The sequence below is a fragment of the Hemiscyllium ocellatum genome, chromosome 25 (assembly GCF_020745735.1).
Source record: "Hemiscyllium ocellatum isolate sHemOce1 chromosome 25, sHemOce1.pat.X.cur, whole genome shotgun sequence".
Lineage (NCBI taxonomy): Eukaryota > Metazoa > Chordata > Chondrichthyes > Orectolobiformes > Hemiscylliidae > Hemiscyllium > Hemiscyllium ocellatum.
The window spans coordinates 26,806,772-26,826,572 of record NC_083425.1 but is presented as its reverse complement, the minus strand read 5'-3'; the positions used below and the strand labels follow the sequence as shown (position 1 = coordinate 26,826,572).

Below are 19,801 nucleotides of genomic sequence, written 5' to 3'. Positions count from 1 at the left end.
GTGTATATTTGTAACAAATTTAATCTCTTCCTCGTCTGTTCCATCCCTGGATGCATGTGGCAAGGACATGAAAGCCATTCTCCAAAATGACTTAGTGATGAACGTCTATCGTGATGGACATTGGGGGAGTTTCCGACACATTTTCATACAAGGTATACAATCGTGTGTTTAATGTCAATATCATGAAATGAACTTGGTCTGTTTAACAAAGATTCATTTATGCTGTACATAGAAAAGCATGGATCATTCATTGAATTTATGACTTTCCATTCTCATTGCTGCAGTGTAACTGACTTGATCTCGCTGTTAATTGCATTATACACAAGTGGAATACTATGGGGCTAGAACTGAGAAATTTGAAATCCTCCTTTTTTAGTAGGCTGAGAGAGAATGGGACAGATTTTCAAATGTCAGAAGCATTGGCATGTGATTTGGGCATGATTTCATAATTGTGGTCCCAAGGATCATGTCTGGATTTGGATTCCAGCAGATTTTCAAGCAGCTGATGGAGTGAGGTAATGGGAAACATGCTTTACTCCGACTAATAGCCCACTGATCTCCTTCAAGTGCTTGTTAATAGGTCAGTGATGAGATTTTGAAAACTGTCTCTGGTGAAGTCAACTATTCTGATAAACTTTAGTGCCCAACTGTAGAGATCATCAGATGGTTTCTCTACTTTTGATGAACTGAGCTCTGCCAGTTTAAGCACAGTGCCTTCGTCCAGCCTTTATGGCCACATTCATTCACCTCAGCAATGCTGGCCCTCTGACAAGTTGTCTACCCTCACTTCAATGATGCTGACTTTCTAACCAATTGTGTACTCACACAGGCAGGCCCTGTTATAGCTGCTACTTGCTTTCACTAGTGCACCAGAGAAGCCATTCATGTACTGTTGGATGTCAATAATTGGGCTCAACAATTTAGGGTATTGACATTTAAAAATAGCATCATGTGAGCATCATGATACACATCTAGCTGCAAGATCTAGAATTAACCTGGATACTGGGTCTGCTCTGAAAACCTGGTCCACTGTCTCCATGTTTATCCCCGTTCAGTTGCCCTCTGTCATATATCTAAATCAAGGAGCTGACAGTAAACCTCAGGCGCTCTTTATTATCTTGAGAGTCCTGTTTTTCCAGCTTGTGGGTATGAACCTTTTAGAGTGGGCGATAGCAACTCCCAGGGGGATTTTTCTGGTGGAAAAGGAGCAGCTCAGCTAATTGGTGCCTTAATTTAGTACCTTGTTATGAGAGGAACAACCTTCATGATCTCAGGTTTTCTTCTTTTGTAGTGTTTTTTTTAATGTTGCATTGCTAGCAGGAAAGAAGAGAGATGAATGTGAGAAAATAATAGGAATGAGGAAATTGCACCGTTACAATTTTTTTTAAAAGAAGGGGAGGGCCAAAGCAGGTGTATATAATATCTTGCTATCTTGTTTGCTCTGTTGTGTTGTGCTAGAAGGGTGAGCCATTCTAAAACAAACTTCACTATCTTTGAGTACAGTTGCTATTGGGCATATTTTAATGTCCTTGTGAAATTATTTCATGACCTCTGGAAGATTAAAGTGGCTCCAGCCATTTAAGCATTCCACTGTTTTCTTTTCAAAAAATAGATAGATAGAATTCAAGCCCCTAGTGTTCTCTTATAGATAATCCACATTGCAGAATACATTACATTGGTGGGCAATGAGAGTATTTAAATCATTAAAGATTTACCTGCAAGTGTCAATAATTATGGTTTAATACAGCACCCTGCCAGCATGACAGTTATTTCACATTGTGGACATTTCTGATAAAGTTTCTGAGCCTTCTACAGCACTTAGCTATACTAAACAGTGTCACGAAGGACAGCTTATATTGCTATAGCTGTGGTACATTAATCCTGCATTGTCCTTCACAGCCTTTGACTCAACCAATCAAACCATCAGGTTTCCTCTGCTGTTCGGTTGAGCAAGATTGACATTGTTTAGTTCCACTTTTACATACCTGATCATAGCTTCAGTATTGCTATCAATTACTTGCCTTCTCACCTTTGCACTGTTGATGTCCCCAAACTTCTGTCCATTACACCACCTCTTCCTTATATGCTAACCCCTTAGCAACATTGTCTACCAACATGGGGTCAGCTGCAAAATCAAAGATGGTAACATCATTTGGGGAAGTGGTGGCATCGTGGTAATATCATTGGACCAGCAATCCAGAACCCCAGGCCAATATTGTGGGGAATGTATGTGCAAACCCCACCATACTAGAGGGTGAAATTTGAATTCTGTTTAAAAAAAATCTGTAAGAAAGAGTTGGTGTAATGGTGACCATGTAACCATTGTCGATTTGTCGTACAGACACACCTAGCTTACTGATGTAGTTTCGGGAAAGAAATCAATCATGTTTACCTGGTCTGGCCCACAGGTGATTCCAGACCCACAATAATGAGTTTGACTCTTAACTGCCCTTTTGTGCACTTTGGGATTGGCAAGCATTTATTGCCCAGTCAGCAGTACTCAAATTAAAAATAAATCTTCTGCTGCCTTTCTACTTCCAATTGTGACCCATTAACTGTCTTTGCATTATTAAAAGTCCTCACCTGACACTCGGTCTCAAATGAGCTACAATTGAGGTGGCCTGCAAACAAATCTCTACCACGTGGACAGAAAAAAAGATGGAAGTGAGGCAATAATATTTGACTTAATAAGAAAAGCCTGCTTACCTTGGGAATGAAATGTTTTCCATTAACATGCCCTGGCTTTCTAACATCTTGCTTTCAAATTAAATTAGACGCAGTGAAAAAATGGATTTATCCTTTCAGATCAAAATAAGGAGCAGACGGAATTTGCCTATGTAAATGTGCTGACTCGTGGAGACTTGTCATCCCTCTGTTGGATTTTATCACCACTGCAACACTTCAATTCCAATGATCCTAACATTCAGCTGTGCAAGGTGTACTTTGCATCTCTCAACTTCCGTGATATCATGCTGGCAACAGGCAAACTACCACCTGATGCCATCCCGGGTAAGACCATTGAAGTGACATTTTACTCTATACACTTTAAAATGATTTGTACTGTTGTGTCTCCTTGGATTTCAGAATCAATACCTCCAAAAATGTTCTGAATGAAAGTGTAAGCCAGAATGAGATACTGCTGTAGGGAAATATGGTGGGGGTGCGGAGGTGGGGTGGGGAGAGTGGGTGGCTGAGGAGACTTAGGCAGATCACGAGGGAAAGGTGGGAATGTCTTTCTCCTGTTTAAATAGAAATTGGAAATAAAATCAAAAAATGTCTGAAAAAAATTAAATGAATGCAAAATATTGTAGATGCTGAAAATCTGAAACAAATATTGCAAATACTGGGGAAATTCCATCAGATCTGGCAGCATCTTTATAGAGCGAGAGAGAGAGAGAAAATTTCAAGTCCAGTATGATTCTTCAGAACTCCTGTTTCTTCTCAGAGTTCAGAAGAAGAGTCACATCAGGCTTGAAATGTTAATTCTGTTTCTCTCTCCACAGATGCTGGCTGTCCTGCTGAATTTCTCCAGCAATTTCTGTTTTTTAGTTCCTGAAAATATTCCAGGTCAGCTGAGAAATGGAATTAATGTTTATGGTTATGATTATATTTTGGTTCCTGTGAGCTCAAATGTTAATTCTCTTTCTCTCCACCAGTGTTTTCTGTGCTGTTGAGTTTTTCCTTGTGTTTTTTATTGTTTCAGTTTCAGATTTGCAGCCTGGCTAACATTTTAGCTCTTGTATAAATGGAAGAAGTTCTTGAGTTGGATGAGCCTACCTCTCCTGCCTTTCTGCAGAGTTTCCTTTTGACACGTTTAATTGCGAGCACCGGATGCTTCCAGAATTGCTGCTTTAACCTCGCTGTTTCAGAATGTACTGTTGGAATGTAATGTTGTGGGTTTAAACTAAATCATTCGGCAATTCGAGAGAAAATTTTAAGCAGTGTCCCAAGCCTGCATATGAATGGAAGTGTACATCATATTAAAATGAATGAGAGATACCCACAGGTCAGGTCCTGGCCAAATTTATTCCACATTAACCTGCGTGAAGAATAGGATCAGAAGGGATGTGAAACCAACATCTAACTTAATCCCAAGGCTCACCCTTAAAACTGCAGCAGAGTCTGGGGGAGAGGTGCAGAGTTATCATGCCCATTCCTTGCTAAGTTGTCAGTATAGTTCAGATTTTCTAGCTTCTTCTCCCGTCGTTTTTCCTTTCATACATCCAGAATCAAGCTTGATTTCTTCTGCACTGTGAAAATTTAAATTTTGTTTTCTAGGTGATGCAGCTTTGCAGCACTGCCTGTTAGGAATGGAATTTTCAGGTCGTGACCCCAGAGGGAGGAGAGTGATGGGACTGCTCCCTGCCAAGGGTTTGGCCACCGTCGTCGATTGCGATATGCGATTCTTGTGGGATGTCCCAGATAACTGGTATGTGTTTAGCAGCATTTCTGAAGAACATTAACTTGTAACATTGTCAAAATTGCACTTATTTAGACAACATTGTTTGGAAACTGTAACGCTCCACCTGCAAAAATTGCTGGCTCAAGTGATCAGCATAAAGAACTTTGAATAAAACCCTTGGACCTAATATGTCTTTAAAACAAAGGAAGGAACAAAGGAATTATGTTTGAGTTTGTGCAGAATATTCTTCCAATGAGTATCAACTTGAATTTGCAGAGACAATGGGCGTTTAGAAATTTATATATAAATATAAGAGCTTCTGTTTATAAAGCTTTCTTTACCATGTCTTTCTGATGTCCCAAAATTTTGTTTAATGAGTTACTTCTAAACTTTTTGAATTTATCCATGGGATTTGGGCATCGCTGGCTGGGCCAATATTTATTGCCCCTTTTGAGAAGGTGGTGATGAGCTGCTTCCTTGATCTGTTGCTGTGTATTTGATATAGTATACCCACAATGCTGTTGGGGAGGGAATGCCAGGATTTTGAAACAGTGACACTGAAGGAACAGCAAAGTATTTTCAAGTTGGGATGCTGAGTGGCTTGGAGGGTAACTTGCCAGTGATCTCCTTGGATCTGCTGTCCTTGTATTTTTAGTAGTTGTGGGTTTGGGAGGTGCTGTCTAATGGGCCTTGGTGAGTTTCTGCAAAGAATCTTGTAGGTGGCACAGATTCCTGCTACTGAGTGTTGTGGTGGCAGGGTTGAATGTTTGTGGATGTGGTGCCAAACAGCTGGGTTGCTTTGTCCTGGATGAGCGAAGCTTCTTGTATTGTTGGAACTTCACTCAGGCAGGCACTGGGAAATATTCCTGACATGACATGACATGTCTTGTAGGTGCTGGACAGCCTTTGGAGAGTCAGGAAGTGACACCAGTGACTCCAGTTCAGTTTCTGGCCAATGGTAAACCTCAGGATATTGAATCTGGGGGATTCAGCGATGCCAGTGACATCGAATGTCAAGGGGTGGTGGTTAGGTTCTTGTTGGAGACAGACATTTGACTGGTATTTGTATGGTGTGAATGTTACTTGCACTTATCAGCCCAAGCCTGGATACGGTCCTGATCTTTGTTGCATTTGAACATGGACTGCTTCAGTATCTGAGTCATCACAAATGGTGCTGAACATTGTGCAATCATCAGCGAACATCCTCACTTCTGACCTTTTATGATGGAGCAATTGAAGATGGTTTGATATAAGACACTACCCTGAGGAATCCTGCAGAAATGTCCTTGAGCTAAGTAAGATGACTGACCTCCAACAACCACAACCACAGCCATCTTTGTTTTTCCCAGGTATGATTCCAGCCAGTGGAGAGGTTACCCTATGATTCTTATTGACTCTGGTTTTGCTAGGGTTCTCCAATGCCTCCCTCAGCCAAATATAGCTTTGACTCCAAAGTCACTCTCGCCTCATCTCTGGAATTCAGCTCTTTTTGTCCATGTTTGAACCAAGGCTGTAATGAGGTCAGAAGTTAGCTGTCTGTCTCTCTCTGTCTGTCTCTCTCTGTCTGTCTCTCTCTGTCTGTCTCTCTCTGTCTGTCTCTCTCTCTCTCTGTGTCTGTCTCTCCCTAAACTGGATGTCACTGAGCAGGTTGTTGCTAAGCAAGTGTTCCTTGATAGCACTATTGACCCCTTTTCACCAGTTTTTACTGATGGTTGTGCACAGACAGATGGATATTATCTGGCAGGATATACCTGGACAATTTTCCACGTTGTTAGGTAGGTGCCACTGCTGTAGCTGTAGCAGTACAAGAACAGCTTGACTAGGTGTGCAGCAAATTCTGGAGCACAAGTCTTCAGTCCTATTACCTGAATGTTATCAGAGAAAATAGCCTTTGAGGAATCTGTTCTTGATCTCATGTGGAATGAATCAAATTGGCTACAGACTGGTATCTGTGATGCTAGAATCTCTTGAGGAGATCCCGAAATGGATTATCTACTCGGCACTTCAGGCTGGCGATCTAAAGCAAATGCTTTAGTCTTGTTTTTTTGCACTGATGTGCTGAGCCCCCCCCCAAGAATAAGGATGGGGATATTTGTGGACTTTTATTCTTGAGTGAGTTGTTTGAGTTGTCCAGCATCACATATGACTGAAGGTGGTAGAGTTGCCAAGCTTAGAGCTGATCCATTAACTGTGGAGGTGGTTAACTCTGCCTTTCACTTGCTATTTATGCTGCAGTCCTGTTTTGTAGCTTGACCAGGTTGACCTCTCGTTCTTGGTCTGCCTGTTGCTGCTTCTGGCATGTTCTCGTGCACTGTTCATTGCACCAGGGTTACCCCCCCCCCCCCCGGCTTGATGGTGTCAGTAGAGTGGGTAATGTGTCAGGCCGTGAAGTTTCAGATTGTTTTTGGAGTATAATTCTGCAGTTGCTGATGGCCCAAAGTGCCTCATGAGTGCCTGATCTTAAGTTGGTGGATCTGTTCAAAATCGTCCCGTTTTTCTTTCGCTCTCTCGCTCTCTCGCTCTCTCGCTCTCGCTCTCGCTCTCGCTCTCTCTCCTCAATGGCGCGCACCATTGTTGACTGTTGTATTCCGAACACACTGATGTGTTCAAGTTACAAAGATCTCCAAACACAGGCTATGATATAGTTTGTTTTTTTTTAAACCTTCCCTTGCACTGTTATGTTATTTCCCCCAGTAATGTTCATTCCCACTTGTCTACTCTCTGTCTAGCGCATTGTTAGCTGAAACCCTAGGACAGAGTTACTCCTGTTTTTGACCTATTGTGATGTTCCCTCTGGCGGTTTTTCCTGATTTATACTCAACAGGAATGAATTTTATGTGCAGTGTTAGATTTTGATAGTGATCCCAACAATTGAATCCTTTTGAAGAAGATATCGGATTACCGTGGGAGCTATGGTGGCACCTTAACTTTACACACCAATGTAAAACTGAATGATATTGAAAATGATTGCACTTTCATATGCTCTATTATATGGGAGAGTCTCATCCAAAAAATATTAGATTTGTCACATAGTATGACTTTTCTTTAAAACTTTGCATGTGCAGGTGAACACTTGTACGTTAACATTTTCCTCCTTTTTGCTTCCCTTCTTTCATGAAAATTAATGACAACAGTAACCCTCTCTGACCACGTGGTTGTTCTTTTGGATTGAGGCTAGACAAGTGTTTGGCTGTTTAATTGGAAACGTATTCTGTACTCATTAAAAGTTTCTCTTTCTCATGTGTATACAAACAGTTGGGTAGTTTTTAAACAGCATCTTTTCCTTCTTTCATGAAATGTGGCTCTCACTGGTTAGGCCCAGAGGCCATGATGGGTTAACCACATTGCTGTGGGTATGGAGTCACACGTAGACTAGACAAGGTAACCACCTGGAAATCTAAGGAGTTGGTGTTTGGTCGTTTTATTATAGCTTTCTAATAAGCAGAAAATTGCAATGCCACTTACTCAAACTCTTTTTGGCCTTTGTTAAGGACTTTGGAGGAGGCCGCTTCAGTGCCAGTTGTTTATGCAACTGCATATTATGCACTGGTGGTGAGAGGTCGCATTAAAAAGGGTGAGAGTGTACTTATCCATTCGGGATCAGGTGGAGTTGGACAGGCTGCTATTTCAATTGCTCTCAATTTGGGATGTCGTGTCTTTGCTACTGTTGGTAAGTGAAATTATATTATTGATGGTCTGAGTGGGTTTGATTATTAGGCAATAATATTAGAAGGGAATAAACCCATCCTTGAATTGATATACCTATGTTGGTGGGATGAGTTACCTTTTTAAAAGAAACCTTGCTAATTATGTATTGGCAGGTATGTGTATATGACTGTAATGTGAGTGACTGTTAAAAGTCATTGATATACCAAGTTGGAATTAAATCTATTAAAAGGTTTGATGTTTATATCCAGTTAATCTGGTCTTTAACATGGGTTCAGGATCAGGCAAAGTTCTTTTCAATGACTAAAGCTTTCAGTCAATGTGGCTATATGTTGGGATATCTAGTATTTCATACCAGCTGCTAAAGAACACCAGCAATTACTCTGCAACAAATATATCACTTTGTCAATTAGTGACAAGCTTGTCCAACCTACATCAGGTATGCAGAAGACATAGCTGTTATGGATGACTCATTGGAGAGGGGACATTTGAGTGTAGAAAAGCAGCATCAAAGGATGTATTGAAGCTTTATTATAATGCAAGAAAGTTGGTTTAAATTTATTGGACAGTGACTGACCGTTGTCTAATTACATTCTTTTTAGGTTCAATGGAAAAGCGTGTGTATCTTCAGCAACATTTCCCACAGTTGAACGATGAATCTTTTGCAAATTCTAGAGACACTTCCTTCGAGCAGCATGTGCTGCGAGCAACTGGTGGCAAAGGTGAGCTCTTGGATATTTGCTTTAGAAGGACTATATCATAAATAGCAAGTACCAATGTGGTAAGAGAGCTTGCTAACTTTATAATGCAGTGGATGTTGATTAAAGACATTGGGCTATCTTGCATTTGATTTGCCCACTTTAAGCAAATTCAGATAGTCGAGAATAAGAGATTGATTGATTTGTGTACATTAGAACACTTTTAAATGAGATTATTAGAACCTGTCATTAACTGTCTTCTGCCTATCACTTGCTATTTATGCTGCAGTCCGGTTTTGTAGCATGGCCAGGTTGACCCCTCGTTTTTGGTCTGCCTGGTGCTGCTCCTGGCACGTTCTCCTGCACTGTTCATTGCACCAGGGATGCCCCCCTGGCATATGGTGCGTAATTGTGTTGCAGAGCAGTTTGTAATTACATCCTAAAGGAAAGAAAAAGATAATCTTTGAATGCCAGTTATTTTAGTGAACTGAAATTTAGTTTTGACAGAAGCAATGGACTAAGTTTTTCGATTTCTTTCAAGTCTCATAAAGAAACTGTATTGCCACCCTTTTACATGTTGGGAAGAAAGCCTCAAGTTGATCATGTATCAGGAAAATTAGTTTTTTTTTATCTTCCAAATCACAATTATGACATTATCTAAAAACTACCACTTTAAATCAGATTTAAGTATTTAAATTCTCTCTGCTGCTACCTGGATCTAAAGCAGTGCCTGTGACTTGTGAGAGTATTTGTAATGGATTTTGCCAACTCTGACATTTTTACTTTCGAACAGACTTCCTGCAAACTTGGCACTTATGATAAAGTATCCATTTTAAATGACTATTTTATGAATTGTTCCTTTCTGATAATCTTGATGGAAACATAAAGGGTTGTAAATTATTCATACAATTGCCTAGATCGTGGAGAGGTTTAAAAGCAACTGGTAAACTAGAGAAGTTCTTAAATTATTCAAATAATTTTTAGATCAAATAACAGGTTTGGAATTGAAATTAATTAGTAGAAATCTCAAAATGGATCATAGGTATATCCCTGCTGTGGATACTTAACCATAGACCAGTATGAAAACCGAGCTTGGGTCTGCACTTCGATTAGAGAGAGACAGTGGGTGGTTTAACCTGAGGGTTACCACACCTCGGTCAAAGGAAAAGGTTGAGAAAGAGAGTCCTTTATCGTAACCTCAGCCAGTGATGGGAATTGAACCCACACTGTTGATGTCATACTACATCATAAACTAGCCATCAAACCAACTGAGCTAACTAGCCTTGAATAGGTTTTGTTTTAGTGATTGTTTTCATGAGATGCTCTCTGATGTCTTTACTACATTAATTATTGGTTTATGCAGAATAATGCCCCCTATACTTTGTTAGATAACCTAACTGTGATGTCATTACTCACAGGAGTGGACCTGGTACTGAACTCATTAGCTGAAGAGAAGCTACAGGCCAGTCTCCGTTGTCTGGCTCGACATGGACGTTTCCTTGAGATTGGCAAATATGACCTTTCTAATAACAATCCACTTGGTAAGCGCTCTACAATAAAAGCAAATTGAGTATTGACTAATAAAACAATGGGCCCCAAACTGTTAATAATTTTCTGTAAGCTTATATTCCAAAACATTTTAATCAGGATAAATTGAAGTAAAGCCATTTCCAATATTCACTTGGCCCTTTCTAGTTTAAGTCAAGGACTCAATGTTAGAAGGTGCTGGTAATGAATATACATAATTTTCAGGTATGGCTGTCTTCCTGAAGAATATTGCATTCCATGGAATTCTCCTGGATGCTCTGTTTGAAGAAGGAAACAAGGAATGGGAAGAAGTATCTGAGCTGTTGAAGGATGGAATACGCAGTGGAGTGGTGAAACCCTTGAAGACTACGGTGTTCGACCGAGATGATGTGGAGTCTGCTTTCCGTTTTATGGCACAGGGTAAACACATTGGAAAAGTTGTGCTGAAGGTGAGTGGGGAAAAGCACTTTGGCTGCATTGCTTTTCACTTCTGGAGAAAGCTCTGTCTGAGCTAACTGCTTTGACAAAAAACAGTTAGAAACCCCTTTGTGAGACTGTACTTTGCCAAATATTTTTGGTCCATCTCAGATTGTGTCAGATGTTGGCTGCCTTCTAATTACTCCACCAAATATCCATGTCAAAAATTGAGGGAAGTAATTGTGTGTGTCTTGTAGTGAAAGAATTGGGAATGGGACAAACCCAGAAATTGAATCTGGAAAGACAAGTTTGTGAAGAAAATACTTTAATCTTTTTAAATAGTATAGGTTAGATGACCTACAGCATGGAAACAGGCCCTTCGGCCCAAAAGTCCACGTGGACCCTCCGAAGAGTAACCCACCCAGCCACATTCCCTTCCATTTATTTCTGACTATGCACCTAACACTATGGGCAATTTAGCAAGGCCAATTCACCTAACCTGCACATCTTTGGATTGTGGGAGGAAACCCACGCAGACACAGGGAGAATGTACAAACTCCGCACACAGGCAGGAATTGAACCTGTGTCCCTGGCACTGTGAGGAATAGTGCTAACCACTGAGCCACCATGTATAATTTGAATCTCCTTTATTGCTTTCAACAGAAGTGTTCACCAAATAACTTCTGTCACATCTATAAGGAAAAAGCCATGAAGTCAGCAAACCTATCATTCTGGCCTTTAGGCTTCCACACTGGTGTGTTTTAAAGCTGAGGGGCACTGAGCAATTAGAAGGAAGCCTGCCCACCATCTGTTTTATGCTGGGTGGAGAGGGTGCAAGCACCTGGCAGCCAGTCTGTCCTTGGGTTTATTGAAGTTGTGCCTGCTGAGACCCTTTTTAAGTGGCTATTAATTGGACTGCTGAGGGCTTCATCCTGCCAGCAAGATGTATTCCTGTATGGCATGAACTACATGTATTCCTGTATGGCATGTACCTGTACAGGCTGGTATTGGGGCTGGCAGAGGGGAAGACTGCCTCGTGGGGCTGTCCAAGGTAACTTGCAAGCACCCCTCGTGCTCGTGGACCAGAAATGTTAGCAGTTTCTTTCCCCACAGATGCTGTCAGACTTGAGTATTTACAACGATTTTTGTCTAATTTATTATAATTGAATAGCAGGGTTAGGTTTGGATTTATTTAACAGAGCAGAAGCTCAAATGGAACAAGACAAATTTATTTCCTTCTATGTGATAATCCTCCAGGTATCTGGGATTATGCAGCACTTTCATTATCTCATCAGCTGAGAAACTGAGGTGCTGCCTATATTAAGACTGTTAATACTTACTGTGGGATGAATGGTTTAAAATATATTTTGGTGTTAAGTAGGTGGGCCTTTTATTATGACTGTTATTCTTATAGCACCTGAACTTTTCTGTTGAACGTTTTGTTCAAAGTAAATGAATAAGGGAAACTTTCTTTTTATCCCTTGCTCCTTTGTCAAATATTTATCCATCACTTCTTAAGAGTTGTATGTGGTCTTATCTGCATGTTGCCACCTATGCATGAAGAGATTTAACACACTAGTCAAAAGATAGGTTTTTTGAATTTTCAGTCAATTATACAGATTTTGGATTTGTTTGCAATCTTATAGATGGTACAAGGTTGGTTTTTCCAAACTCACTAAAGAAACATCATAATATTTAACAATTGCCCTTAAGATGTCCATTCAGCCGTGACCAGCTTAGTTTTGTATTCCTTTTTGAGCCCGTCAAAGATGAGTGTTCTGTTGTCCTTTTGCAGTCTTATTCTCCCTTTCACATGAGTAATTTCTATATCTGCCTTCTCTTTCTCATCTTTTTAAGTTGCAACTTTGTTTTGGAAATGGACATCTGTAGATTCATTTTGTAAATGCTACAAGTAAGTCAAGACATATTTTGTTACTGGTCATCATGTTCCCCATTATCGCCTGTTTCCCTGATTTGTTTATATAACTGTTCTTTCCCCATTTTTTTTGATAATCCTTTCCTCACATATCTCCTATCTATGATCTTATTTTTGATTTAAAAAATATTCTTCTTAATCCCTTACTTTCCCCTGTTGCTGACATTATCCATTGTCCTTTATTGTGCCTTTACATAACTAAGTATATTTTCCTGCAGTTCCTTGTCAAAACAAACTGCGTGCATACATGTTTCTCAGTTAGAAGGTGCAAGTGTTTCAGCCACTGCATGGGCCAACATTTAAAGCCAGTTGCCTTAGATGGATGGGTCTTGTATGTCATTAGCTGACTTGTGAGCTGGAATTTGGAAGTGAGAGAAAGGAGGGAAACTTATTTTTGATGTCCACTCTGTGGTGTTGGGACGTCCTCTTCTGCTGGCTGGTGGTAAAGCAGTTTTAATGATGAATAGATGTAAATAATCAAATCGCATTTACAAGAAATGGAATTGCATGTCACTAATCAGGTTCGAGAAGAAGAAGGCAGATCCCCTTCTGCAAATTCAGAACAGCTTGCCATTGCTGCCGTTCCCCGTACTGCCTGTCCTGCAGCAAAGTCCTACATCATCACCGGAGGTCTCGGAGGGTTTGGTTTGGAGCTGGCAAATTGGCTGATTGAGAGAGGTGCTCACAAACTTGTCCTGACATCTCGCTCTGGAATACGCAATGGCAAGTGGTCACATTTATTGCTGATTATGAAATCTGTCATCTGGCTGTGTGTTTTTGTCAACCAGTAATAGTGACTTTGGAGTAAATCAGGAAAATTATATTTCAGAACGAAGGTGCCAAATCAATGCAATTCTACTGGTCAAACATGAAGTGTGCATGCTCTATCGGATATGGTTTCTTTTAGCATTTTCTATTGCAGCTGCTTGCTAAAACAACAAGTTGAATTTTTTTTTTGTGGCTTTTTTTAAAAAAATCCAGTTTAGTAAAGGGTAGTCTTTTGGGTTATATATTACTTGTTTTGACCATTGCTACCCTTCATGTCAAATTATTGTGGTGTTACAGACACAAAGTGTGACTTTAATTTTCTATGAGCTAGACTAAAGTTTCTATTGTTTGCTTTTTTTTTAAACTAAAGAATACAAGCACTGACAATAATTTGTGATGGCTGAATACTTATGTTTCGTCATGTGTTGTCTACTTGTCCCATTTTGCAACTTGTAATTTGCCTTTGCCCTTGATGCTTCATGCATGTATTTATCTACTCAAGAACTTTAAGCTCCTTCTTACCTTTATCCCTCAAGAGTTTGAGGCAATAGTGGAACCTTGACATCATTGATTATCAGCATTTTTTGAACTGGGTTTATTTAATGGTTACACTGCCATGGACAGAAATGTGTAACTTGATCATTAATTCTCTGTTACAGGGTACCAGGCTAAGCGGGTACGTGAGTGGAGGGAAATGGGCATTGAGGTCCTCGTTTCTACCAGTGATGTCTGCTCTTTAGAGGGTACGCAGCGTCTCATTGCAGAGGCCTCTGGTCTTGGTCCTGTGGGTGGCATTTTTCATCTTGCCATGGTGAGTTCAGAGTGTAGCATTGTGTTGTAATTAAACAGATCATTCTGCATCCAGGAATAATTTAGTTAGACTACCTTCCAGAAACTAACTCACTTGGGCACAATGTTTCCTTTTGGCAACAGCTTATACTTCTGCCTGTTTTCAGGTCCTGCATCACTAAAGTGAATAAAGAGCAATAATAACTTCTACATTGTGCTACCAGATGTGTGAACATTAGAACAGTAGTAGCTATCCAAAGTGAGGATATTGGATGTAATCCACATGAAGCTGCTCCCCATGTGGATACCAGTTTCACTTGGAATCTATGGTGAATGTGTTTTTTTAAAAAATTGTGCAAGTATTAAATCCTGTTTGTTTCTCATTTCATCACCCCATAAGTACGCTTAACAAACTTCTGCAGTTTCCAGAAGTTAGCAACTTATCTCATTCCATGACTTGAGGTAATCATTTCCTTGCTTTTTCAGCAGCAGACTGGCATAGTAGTTACATATTGGGACTACTAATCCAGCTGTACAGTTCAAAGCAGCTTGAGAATTGAATATTAATTAAATCTGCCATTTTTACTTGTTCTGACTTGTATGTCACTCCAGACCCTCAGCAATGTGATTGCCTCTCACTGGCCATGAAATGGCCTAGAAAGCTGAATGGTTGTATTTACTACCTTCTCAAGACCTTTCGTGGTTTAAAAATCAAAACTATCAGCTTCTGACCTCATTACAATTTTGGTTCAAACATGTACAAAAGAGCTGAACTCCAGAGGAAATAGTCATCAAGGCCATCTTTGATCACGAAGCTTCAAAGAGACCTAGCAAAGTTGGAGGCAGTATGAATCATAGGGAAGCTCTCCCTGCTCGTTGGAGTCCTACATAGCATGTAGGAAGATAGTTGTGGTTATTGGAGGTCAGACATTTCAGCTGCAGGAGTTCCTATGCCCAACCATCTTCAGTTGCTTAATCACTGACTCATTCTTTGCTGTTATAACGTCAGAAATGAGGATGTTCACTGATGATTGCTGGACACCTCAGATACTAAAGTAATGTGTGTCCGTATTAGAAAGACTTGGACATCCAGGCGTAGGCTGCTAAGTGGCAAGTACCATTTGTGCCACACAAATGATCAGTAGTAGACCATCTTCAACAAAAGAGAATCGAACTCTTAACCATTAACAGTTAATAGCTGTAAACGTGTTGCTGGAAAAGCGCAGCAGGTCAGGCAGCATCCAAGGAACAGGAAATTCGACGTTTCAGGCAGAAGCCCTTCATCAGGAATGATGAAGGGCTCATGCCCGAAACGTCGAATTTCCTGTTCCTTGGATGCTGCCTGACCTGCTGCGCTTTTTCAGCAACACATTTTCAGCTCTGATCTCCAGCATCTGCAGACCTCACTTTCTCCATTAACAGTTAATATCATTGCTGAATCCCCTCACCATCAACATCCTGGGCGATGTCATTGACTAGAAATTGAGCTGGAATAGCTATGTAAATATTGCAGCTACAAGAACAGCTGATGGACTAGAAATTCTATGGCAATTAATTTACTCAGACTTCCCATTTGCCTGGATGTGTAGCTGCAACAACATGTAAGAAACTTGGCACCATCCAGGACAAAGCAGCCCGCTTGATTGGCACCACATCTGACAGCATTAACATGCACTCCCTGCACCTCCACACTCAGCAGCAGCAGTGTGTTCCATCTTCAAGTAATTCAACAAGGCTCCACTGACAGCAACTTTCAAAGCCAAGATCTCTCCTACCTAGAAGGGCAAGGGCAGCAGATACATGAGAGCACTACCAACTGCAAGTTCTCCTCCAAATCTCAGACCATCCTGACCTGGAAAAATATCACTTCCTCCAGCGTCACTGAGTTAATAGTCCTAGAACTCTCTTCCAAGGTGACCTTACATTCCAAAGACTGCAGCGTTCAAGAAGGCAGTTCACTAGCACCTTTTCCAGGGCAATTAGGGATGGCCATTAAATGCTGACCTAGTCCTCAACCCCCACATAAATAAAAACAAGCTAGTTTTAAAATATTAAAATCTAACTGCTCCCAGTATGGAACATGGCTTCCCTATATGGATACAGATCCCAATCATGGAGTGGTAGGGAGAGGAAATCTGAAATGATCTACGTTCCCTGCAATTTCTCCTGCTTGCATTAAATTTGACTTAAATTGTTGAAGGTTTGATGGTGATGAGGTTGTGCACATGTTAATACATTGCCTTGTTTATTCCATTCCTTGAAACTTCCTGGAATTTGATTTGGGTTTTTTTCTCACAGGTCTTAAAAGATGGCATGTTGGAGAATTTGACTCCTAATCTCTTCAAGGATGTTAATCAGCCCAAGTATGATGGCACAATTCACCTGGACAGGCAAGAAAAGATCTTTGGAAAACACTTTGTGATGATAGAAGACTTTAATTTTTAAATTCACCTAATCTCTGTGTTGTAAATAAGCTTGTGATCTTTCTGAATATTTTATTAACTCACCCACTACAAGTCACCTTCACCTCATCAACCTGGTCAGTGAAGGTCATGTGAACCAGATCACTCCTTCACCCATTTTATTTGTTGGTGGAATTAATATGACTTGATAGTTATTGGTTCTTTGATGATTTTACAGCCTTATGAACCATAAGAATAGAATTCAAACCATATTTCATTTTTCTCCTTAAATGGTAGAGGCAGCTTTTACCAATCATGCTACATTTTAAGGCATGGGGTTGCAGTGCTGTTCCACAGCGCCAGGGACCTGGGTTCGATTCCACTATTGGGCGACTGTCTGTGGAGTTTGCACACACTTCCCCCTGTCTGCGTGGGTTTCCTTCAGGTGCTCTAGTTTCCTCCCACAGTCCAAAGATGTGCAGGTTAGGTGGATTGGCCATGGGAAATGCAGAGTTATGGAAATAGGGTCTGGTGGGATGATCTTTGGAGGGTTAGTATAGATTTGATGGTTCAAATGACCTGCTTCCACACTGTAGGGATTCTATGATCGTATGGTTTAGTTCCGCACGCTCTCATCAGAGGTATGCTCTCCGAATACTGGGGATGCAAATTTCACATTTCATTGCCTTTACAGAATTTGTCACAGCATCCTTTTCAAGCTACAAACAGTAACATCTTTAATTTAAGGTATCATCATAATAAAAAGTGGAATATGCAAATTAGTAGTCGCAGGGAGACTGTAATAGTTGTATTCCATAACACTATATGTTAATGACTTGGAAGTCCTCCGAAAAGTCAAATCATGCCAATATACACGTGGTTTCATCAGGAAACTTTTCTGGAAATTATATTCTATGATTTAAGTATACGATAAGTTTGACTTGTTTCTGTATAATTGTTAGTGCTTGACCATGCCTAATTTTCATGCAAATTTCATGCAGTCAATAAGGTTTTGTTACAATTTTTCTTCTTTTAGGGTCAGTAGGGAGAAGTGCACGGCACTTGATTATTTTGTCGTCTTCTCTTCTGTGAGTTGCGGCTATGGTGTTGCTGGACAGAGCAACTATGGATTTGCAAATTCTGCCATGGAACGTATCTGTGAGCAGAGATGTCGCGATGGCCTGGCAGGTATGTGCTAAATGTTTGGAGCAGATTTGTCCAACTTCTCCCTCAAGAATTTTCCTGAACCTGAAAGAAACTGAAGATATTTGTTTTAAAATGAATACATATCACGTAGTTAATTTATTAGCCTGGAATCTGCAGCGAAGGCAGGACTGAGTTCACCAACACTCACCATTATGTTGTTCTTACTCTTCAGCTTGTGGCGAGAAGTAAGTTGTGAGTTGTACACGTTGCAGGGTAATTTGTGCTGGTATGCCATTGGCCTCAAGTTGTTTTAAAAAAAAGCCATGCCTCAGCCTCCCCATGAGTTCAATGAGGTTGCTACATTTCCTGTTGTATTACCTGTCAAAATTGTTAATCTGTCAGGCCCACGAAAGGAAAATCAAAATCTAGAGCATCACTCTTATAGATGTAAATTGTTAGTGGATATTTCGAATTTAAAATTGTACAAGATTTTTACTATTACAACATTTTGTAACATCTGGATGGGTATATGGATAGGAAGGGTTTTGAGGGATATGGACCAAGTTTGGGAGAAGATTTGTAGCTCGGGTGCTCATTGTTGTGGTTCTGTTCGCCGAGCTGGGAATTTGTGTTGCAGACGTTTTGTCACCTGTCTAGGTGACATCCTCCATGCTTGTGAGTCTCCTGTGAAGCGCTTCTGTGATGTTTCCTCCAGCATTTGTAGTGATTTGTATCTGCCGCTTCCAGTTGTCAGTTCCAACTGTCCGCTGCAGTGGCCAGTATATTGGGTCCAGGTCGATGTGCTTATTGATTCAATCAGTGGATGACTACCATGCCTCTAGGATTTCTCTGGCTGTTCTCTGGCTTGTCCTATAATAGTAGTGTTGTCCCAGTCAAACTCATGTTGCTTGTCATCAGAGTGTGTGGCTACTAAGGATAGCTGGTCGTGTTGTTTCGTGGCTAGTTGGTGTTCATGGATGCGGATCATTAGCTGTCTTCCTGTTTATCCTATGTAGTGTTTTGTGCATTCCTTGCATGGGATTTTATACACTACGTTGGTTTTGCTCATGCTGGGTATCGAGTCCTTCATCCTGGTGAGTTATTGTCTGAGTGGCTGTTGGTTTGTGTGCTGTTATGAGTCCTAGTGGTCGTAGTAGTCTGGCTGTCAGTTCAGAAATGTTTTTGATGTATGGTAGTGTGGCTAGTCCTTTGGGTTGTGGCATGTCCTCATTCTGTTGTCTTTCCCTTAGGCATCTGTTGATGAAATTGCACGGGAATTCGTTTTTGGCGAATACATTGTATAGGTGTTCGTCTTCCTCTTTTTGCAGTTCTTGTGTACTGCAGTGTGTTGTGGCCCTTTTGAACAGTGTCTTGATGCAACTTCTTTTGTGTCTGTTGGGGTGGTTGCTTTCGTAGTTTAGGATTTTGTCTGTGTGTGGCTTTCCTGTATACCTTTGTGCTGAATTCTCCATTCGGTGTTCTCTGTACCATCACGTCTAGGAATGGGAGTAGGTTGTCCTTTTCTTCCTCTCTAGTGAATCGGACTAAGACTCATAACAGCACACAAACCAACAGCCACTCTCAGACAACAACTCACCAGGATGAAGGACCCGATACCCAGCATGAGCCAAACCAATGTAGTGTACAAAATCCCATGCAAGGATTGCACAAAACACTACATAGGATAAACAGGAAGACAGCTAACGATCCGCATCCATGAACACCAACTAGCCATGAAACAACACGACCAGCTATCCTTAGTAGCCACACACTCGGATGACAAGCAACATGAGTTCAACTGGGACAACACTACTATTATAGGGTAAGCCAAACCGAGAACAGCCAGGGAATTCCTAGAGGTATGGCACTCATCCACTGATGCAATCAACAAGCATATTGACCTGGACCCAATATACCGGCCACTGCAGCGGACAGTTGGAACTGACAACCGGAAGCGGCAGATACAAATCCCTATAAATGCTGGAGGAAACATCACAGATGCGCTTCACAGGAGGGTCCCGAGCACTGAGGATGTCACCTAGACAGGGGA

At 40.8% G+C, this 19,801-nt stretch overlaps 1 protein-coding gene across 2 annotated transcripts in view; it reads left to right on the top strand.

The window, feature by feature from the left end:
• fasn (fatty acid synthase) overlaps positions 1 to 19,801 on the top strand; it is a 91,003-nt gene that overhangs the window by 54,957 nt on the left and 16,245 nt on the right. For both annotated transcript variants that reach the window (XM_060844952.1, XM_060844951.1), the window contains exons 26-36: positions 1 to 152; positions 2,806 to 3,009; positions 4,279 to 4,429; positions 7,894 to 8,072; positions 8,671 to 8,790; positions 10,185 to 10,307; positions 10,519 to 10,742; positions 13,168 to 13,369; positions 14,074 to 14,225; positions 16,502 to 16,593; positions 17,642 to 17,793. In XM_060844952.1, coding sequence (XP_060700935.1) covers positions 1 to 152; positions 2,806 to 3,009; positions 4,279 to 4,429; positions 7,894 to 8,072; positions 8,671 to 8,790; positions 10,185 to 10,307; positions 10,519 to 10,742; positions 13,168 to 13,369; positions 14,074 to 14,225; positions 16,502 to 16,593; positions 17,642 to 17,793 — 1,751 coding nt within the window. The remainder of the gene's footprint in view (positions 153 to 2,805; positions 3,010 to 4,278; positions 4,430 to 7,893; positions 8,073 to 8,670; positions 8,791 to 10,184; positions 10,308 to 10,518; positions 10,743 to 13,167; positions 13,370 to 14,073; positions 14,226 to 16,501; positions 16,594 to 17,641; positions 17,794 to 19,801) is intronic.